The 7,523-nt window shown below is 39.2% G+C and overlaps 1 protein-coding gene across 1 annotated transcript; it reads left to right on the plus strand.

Moving 5' to 3' along the window:
- Positions 1 to 814: 814 nt before the first annotated feature.
- On the plus strand, positions 815 to 4,884 carry chrm3b (cholinergic receptor, muscarinic 3b). The gene is made up of 5 exons (XM_085283325.1): positions 815 to 962; positions 1,369 to 1,466; positions 1,973 to 2,268; positions 3,550 to 4,253; positions 4,370 to 4,884. Exons 1-5 carry the CDS (start codon positions 815 to 817, stop codon positions 4,882 to 4,884), a joined length of 1,761 nt encoding a protein of 586 aa, XP_085139451.1.
- Positions 4,885 to 7,523: the final 2,639 nt, after the last annotated feature.

Genomic DNA, 7,523 nt, shown 5'->3' on the forward strand with positions numbered 1-7,523 from the left:
ATTATTTACTTTGTTACTTTGTACCTCCTTACATGATGTTCGGTGTGACTTAAGGAATTGGGAACAACCAAGTAACCTCGTAACCTCTAAGGCTGAAAAATGAAGCCAACATGAAAGTGCCAATAACACTGGTACCTCTAAAGGTAAATTGAGGGTGATTCCAAAACTGAGGTAATCACAATAGGGCAATCAATTACTTTTCAGACTTTTCTGTGTGATTGACATGTAGCTATTTCCAAACTGCTTGCTAGGACTCACTCTGTAGGTGGGTGGATCGATCTAAACATTGACAATATCGATACCAATGATGGTAATGGTATCAGACTGATATCAGCGCGATTGATATATACTCTTCCCTAAGCTGACTTTATAAGCTGATATGAAATGTTTGTATCTGTATTGGTATAGGCAATACCATCTTTGTATTTATTTGGTATCAGCATCAGAATGTGTAGTATGGCACACCACTACTCATCTCAGTCAACTGGAGTCACTGAACTGGACCTCTCAGTTTGGTTTGTGATATTTGGAGCAATCTAATTGATTTGAGAAATATTATGGCTTGCTATGAGTTACCAACAGTCCAAGACATTTATGTGCTTTGGTGAGTGAATGCTAGTAATTTATTAGTCTGTCACTTTGCACCAGTGATCAGGTGTATCAGTAAATCATATGATTGCACCTTGCTAATGCTGACAAGCTGGACTGGATAGTCTGGATAAAGTAACATGTCTTGGCTGACTGAAATGGTACCTTATTGTCATTTGTAAAAGTATCAGCTGAATTCCTTAATCGTTCATTTTTATGTATTAAAATGATTTATTCTGTTTTTTCTTTCAGATGTGTCATGGTCACAATGAACCTGACCTCCAGCTCTGATCCTGTCTACTTCCTTACCAGCAGATTTCCTGGTATGAGAGACCAGCCAGATACCATCATCAAAGCTGACTCTGCTATCTTAGGTACTATGCACAACTGTAAAGCTGTGTAAATTATATGTGTACATGTTAAATGATATTCTATCTGAAAGAACACGTGCAGGGAATAGGAAATTAAAGAAAACAAAAGAATTTAAGATTATGCCTATATTCCTGCAGGACAATGCGTGGAGGAAAAAGAAGACATACGAAGGACAGTCAAAGAACTAAAAAAGCAAAAAATACCAAAATGTAACAGAAAGCCACTTGACTTTAGGCTGGTGACAGAGAGAAAATAATGTAAGGCTGCGAAAAGAATTGTGGCAATCTGAAATGGAAATATGATTTGTAGGCACAATAATTTCAAATCATTGCTTTGTTTTTTCCAAATTAGGTTATTTTATTAGTTGAGAAAATTGATTCACAATAATAATATTCTCCACATTTTCAGGTGGCTCCTACCAGAGTATGGGCAATTCAGCAGATAACAGAACATTAATGCTGCCTCCAGATGAGTTTAATCCATTAGGAGGGCATACAATCTGGCAGGTAACTGTTGTGGCAACAGTTCTACTTTTAACTTTGATCTTATTAGATCTGTTTTAGGGCTTCACTGTATAAATTCCATTGCTTCAGTACCAAGCCATGGAACTCTAACTACCACCAAAAATTCAGCTCATGGGTCTAGGGGCTTGATGGCTCCTGTGAAAGTTTTGCGTACAGTAGATATTCCGGGGCAAACTTTGCATACATGAAAATTTATTTTCATAAAGAGACTTTTTACAAGTATGGTTACATTTTTGTTTTGTTCAGATTGAGATATTATTGCCAAACAAAACTGTTCCACATGTAATATAATGTTAAACTGACAGTGAAAGCACGTCATTTGAACCATTGCTTGACAAGTGAATAGTTTTCTGTATGTTCCTCATTTATCCTAAAGGTGTTATAGGTTTGGAGGAACTATATAGAGTAATAGGTCATTTACTGCACAATGGCTGTTGAGTTTAAGGAAGCAGTTCGTTTTTGATTTTTGCCTACGTCTTCACCTTCAGGTCATCATAATTGTCCTCCTCACTGGATCACTTTCTCTTGTCACTATTGTTGGCAACATCCTAGTGTTGGTGTCGTTCAAGGTAAATAAGGCACTGAAGACAGTGAACAATTACTATCTGCTGAGCCTAGCCTTTGCTGACCTGACCATTGGAACGCTGTCTATGAATCTGTATACCACCTACATCATCATGGACCAGTGGGCCCTGGGACCAGTTGTTTGTGACCTGTGGCTTGCGATAGACTATGTGGCCAGTAATGCCTCTGTCATGAATCTGCTAGTCATCAGCTTTGACAGGTAAGTTGAATTTAAAAAAAAAATTCAGTAAAGTAAATCTATCTACCAGGGGTGCAACGATCGATATCGTATCGATATTGAACTGTTCGGGTGCTTTCGGTTCGGTATGCATATGTGTCGAACAATACAACATTTTAAATTTATTTTATCAACTTTCCTTCTGACGGTGCTGTCTGTGTTGAGCGCTCAGTGGATCTGCGCTCGACAGTGCAGCCTAGGCGGAGTAGTCGAACGCAGATTCACTGAGCGCAGGGCAAGCTAGCGAGACAGAAGTTAAGCTCTCCTTGCAACATGGCAAATTGAACCTCCCCCACCCTCATTCAGATGTGCCGTTTGGAACTATTTTGGTTTTCATGTGACGTATGACCCTGAAGGTAAGCGCATCATGGACAAAAGTGAAACAATGTGTCGGATGTGCCACGCAATGCTCAATTACATGGGTGGGAGCTAGTGTGTTAGCACAGGTGGCTCGTTAACGTGTTGGCCGTCCAGCCCCAGGCACGGGGCGATCCGCGGTAACTCGTTAACGGAGATTTGCCGTGTTGTGGCGTTAACGTCATTTCAGATTAACGCTGACAGCACTAGTGGGAACACAACGAATATGACTGCACATTTACTCCGACATCATCCTCGTGCAAAGACAAGTGGAAGCAGACAAAAACAACAAGCACGCATGCTACTAACTTTAGCCGAGTCATTTAGACAGCCGTTAGCACAGGATTCTCCTTATGGGGACCTGATATGTTTAATATGCTGCTGAGAATATAGCCCAGAAGAAGCATATAGTATAGCTTTTATTTTGGAAAGAGCCATTTCTCTGTAATAAACTCTTTTCCAAAGATGAGTGATTTCTCCATCAGATAGATTTTTTTTTTTATCCCTTTATTGTTTCAGCAACATTAAATTTAAAAACTGTACTTTTGAGTTAAAATATATATTTATAATTTTAATAAATGACAAATTAAAAAGGCATGAACAATTTTTTTTTGTATTGAAAAAATATCGAACCGTGACACCAAAGTATTGAACCGAACCGTGAATTTTGTGTATCGTTGCACCCCTACTATCTACGGTCATGTATTTTGATGTATAAATTTTAATGATTTAAAAATAAATACATAAAACATGTATTGGAATCGCAAACATTTCCATGCTTTATGATTGAAATGTATCCATAGCCATGACAAAGCTTTCATGAGCGTCATGGGTTTGAAAATATCTAATTCTTTTGACTCTGAACAGCTTCAAATAGTTGCCTGCCTTCTTTTTGTATCCTCTTAGGTATTTTTCTGTGACCAGACCACTGACTTACCGGGCCAAGCGAACAACCAAGCGGGCCATGACCATGATTGGATTAGCCTGGTCTATCTCTTTTATTCTGTGGGCCCCAGCCATTCTGTTCTGGCAGTACATCGTGGGTGAGCGGACAGTACAGCCAAACGAGTGCTACATTCAGTTCTTGTCTGAGCCTATAATTACATTTTGTACAGCTATTGCTGCCTTCTACCTGCCAGTAACTATTATGGCAATCCTGTTCTGGAAGATCTATCAGGAGACAGAGAAGCGAGCTAAAGATGTACAGGGTCTCAAGGGATCTGGGTCAGGGAACAACCCAAATCAGGCTCCACATGAAAGGGGTAGTAGTGGAAAAAAAGGTGGAGAAAGTACACCCAACAACCAGAATATCTCAGCAGCTATGCTGCACCAGGTGAGGTCCCAAAACTACAGCAGCTATGGACTAAATCATTTGTCTTCTGAGAAGAACAACGCAAGCCTACCAGGAGGCGTAGAAAGTAGAGGGAAATGCAACATGTTCTGCTTTGAGATTTCATCTCTTCTGCCAGTTCACCATGCATCCAAGAGATTAAATGCCACATCACCACCAGCAGAACAGAGTAGCTGTGACAGCTTTAACAATAACGAGGCCTGGGATTCAGAAGACCAGTCAGGTTCAGAGGCAGAAGTCGATGCAAGATCTTCAAAAGGTTGGACATAGACCTATTTAGTGGTCTTTGTTTTCATAATATATTAATAAATACCCTACTACATGATGTTTAATGTTCATTACATGTCCCTTTTGATGTTTAATATATCTATATAGATGGTAAGAAGTCTAGAAAGGGGAAGGAAAACAAGGAAAAATATCCCCTGTCTACAAACATAAGTCCAAGAGGATCAAATGCAGCAACCTCCTGTTCTGCTGACCTGTCACCTACAGCTATCACCATGAAAGACGCTGCAGTGGCCAAACGCTTTGCCTCCAAGGCCAAGACGGAGATCAGCAAGCGCAAGAACGAAAAAAAGGCAAATGAGAAAAAAGCTGCAAGGACACTTAGCGCCATTCTGTTTGCCTTCATTACAACATGGTTACCATATAATATCATGGTTTTGGTCAATACTTTTTGTCAGGACTGTATCCCTGAAACTCTCTGGGCTCTGGGCTACTGGTTGTGTTATGTTAACAGCACAGTCAACCCCATGTGCTATGCCTTATGCAACAAGACCTTCAGGACAACCTTTAGAGATATTTTAATGTGTCAGTGGAATCAAAGAAAGAACAAGCCTCATTTTTATCAGAGACAGGCTGTGGCATTCCATAAGAAAGACCCCATGTAGAGTGTGGATCTTTGTTTAAAGCTGCACTTTCTAATCCACAATCAGAGTTGGATGCCTTAACTTTAATGGAAGCATAATTAATTGAAATTCACCCTCACAAATATTTTTGTGTTCTATTAATTTATGTGTAGTTATTATTGTAGGGTTTTTACATTACAATATAAAGCCCCTTGAGGCAACTGTTGCTGTGATTTGGTGCTATATATAAATACAGTTAATTTGAATGTTATTGTATTCTTGCTTTTTTACCAAGCTACTGTAGTAGAAAAACCTATCGTCCAAAATATTGTATCTTCATTGCTTCATTTGGAATGGATAATTATCTTCCACAGATACTCCAAATAATCACGTTTCATGTATTTAGCGTCATATCCATAAAAAAAACTGGTCACCAGATATTACATAGTAATACAGATGAATCACTAGAATATATCACCTTCAGTGTTTTTGGTGGGTGTATCTTTACATTGCCCACATGTCCAAATAACTCATGGATTAAACAGTTTCTCCACCCTGAGGCCAAATAATCAGTTTCAGTGAAAAAACAACTCTCAGTTTAACTTAAAAAAAATACAATAAAAATAAAATCTTCAGAAACTTGTCTACCCTTGTTTTACATGCAGCATCATGGCTGATGGCAACAGGTCAAGGATGTCTTGGTACATCACTCCATTTATCCTCCCTTTAGTTATATGAAGTCTGCCAAGTTTGAGCATGACCACATGCTACAAAAAACAATCCCCACCATAGTGTTTCCACCTCCAAACTTGGTTGGTATGGTGTTTTTGAGGTGCCATTTCTCCTCCTCCTCCACAATGTGTGCAGTGAGATCAAGAGAGTTTAATTTTGGTCTCATTTGACAAGACTATGTTCACCCAGTAGATCATTGGCTTGTCTAAATGTTTTGCAGAAAACTTTAAGTGACCCGCAAATTTATTTATCAGCAATTTATTTATTGGAGTGAGCTGAAAAATCCTTCAGTAGTCCTCAAGGATTTGTTATTTGTAAGGTTACAGTAACCTTTAAGAACACTGTAAATGTTATAAAAATAAACAGGTTTTTACCACTACTATTTCACAAAGGCTTAAAAAAGGAATGTCCACAATTTAGACTATTTTAATGTGGGATATTTTATTAAAGCAATTTAGCAGAAGCAAAGCAAAAGCACAACCAAAAAATAATGATCACATAATCAAATCATATTTAATTATACTTATCCAATTAATCTAACCTGAGTTAATGCTCATTTCTAATACTAATCTGGAAAGGAGAGCTGTTGAAGAGAGAATGGGTATGCATTGGCTAGAAATGGGAATTGATAAGAATAAAGCACTTCAATGCGAGTAAAGATTCCAAGGAATTGGACTCCTGGGAACCTCGATACCCATCCCTAGCCTTGGCCATGATGCCCTTATCTCTCATCCATTTTGATATCATCTAATAGGAAAGTAGCTCCCTTTGGAAATTCAGTCCCCTAGGAATAAGGTAAAAATCCAGATCTTCTTGAAGTTATAATCCACAGGACCACAGTAGACATCCTTGAAAGTTGTAATCCAGAAGAAAAAAAAAGGAAATTCAAGTCTTCTTGAATTTATAACCTAAAATGTACAAAAAATCTAAAACCAATTTTTGGGTCCACCGATGAACCTTGAAATACAATGTTTTGCTCATCCCCAGAAGACCGAGAAGAACAACCTCAAATGTTCCTACAAGCCTTCTTTTTATAAAGGCAAGGCAAGTTTTTTTGTATAGCACAATTCAATGGATGGGGCCTTCAGCTGTAAAGCCACATATTCAAAAGCCTGAAAACTTCCAGGAGATAGCTGCTTACATTGAAATGATTCATTAATAAGACAGCAACCCCTCCTCCTCTCCTGCTCACCCTGGCCTCACTGATAAAACTGTAGTTAGGAGGGGTCGTCTCGATGAGAACAGCTCCACTGTTACTTTGGTCCAACCAAGTTTCAGTTAAAAACATAAAATCAAGGCTGTGCTCAGTGATTAAATCATTAATTAAAAATGTTTTCCCAGCTAAAGATCTAACGTTTAATAAAGCCAACTTAAGTGTTTTAGAGGTATTACTTGTCCCCTCGTGTTTGGGAGCAGTCTGTGGCACACAAGGTATGTTTACTATGTTTAAAGATCTTTGAGAGTGCAGCTCTCTGTGTTTTGACCAGGCCACATGTCTCCTTCTGTCACCTGAAAGTACAGAGATTTTAAAACCTTCTAGTAAACAGGGTCCCAGCTTCTCCTGGGAAAAGTCGCCACTGCCATAATCCTCGCAGCCCGGACCCTCCACACATCACACATCAGACTGCGGAGACAGGGCATGAAGGTGGTAAGGAGGAACTAAGGGGGGCAAGGCTGGGCAATGTAACTTCGATTGCTCTGTTGAGGGTTAGGGTTAGGGCGAACCTTTGGCCGCTCTGGTGGGGGGTTTATGGGGGACAAAAAGGGATTGGGCCGGGGGTTAGATCTGAGCCCAGCACTGACCCGCTCCATCATCTCCTCAGTGAATAAAACAATGATGTATTGAATTTTTTGGAAACAAGACAAACAACAACAAATTAGCAGAGCCAAATACAAACAGAAGGGAAAAAAACACAGGCACATAAGTTACAAATATCAATATCTGGGTC

The sequence above is a fragment of the Mchenga conophoros genome, linkage group LG8, assembly GCF_057382185.1.
Source record: "Mchenga conophoros isolate Kocher_MC1m ecotype Shallow Benthic linkage group LG8, M_conophoros_male_GT1.1, whole genome shotgun sequence".
Taxonomy (NCBI): domain Eukaryota; kingdom Metazoa; phylum Chordata; class Actinopteri; order Cichliformes; family Cichlidae; genus Mchenga; species Mchenga conophoros.

Coding starts and splice junctions, on each gene's coding strand:
- chrm3b (XM_085283325.1), top strand. CDS start 815: ATGATTTATTCTGTTTTTTCTTTCAGATGTGTCATGGTCACAATGAAC. Junction 1,467..1,972: donor GAGGGCATACAATCTGGCAG/GTAACTGTTGTG, acceptor CTTCACCTTCAG/GTCATCATAATTGTCCTCCT. Junction 2,269..3,549: donor CTAGTCATCAGCTTTGACAG/GTAAGTTGAATT, acceptor GTATCCTCTTAG/GTATTTTTCTGTGACCAGAC.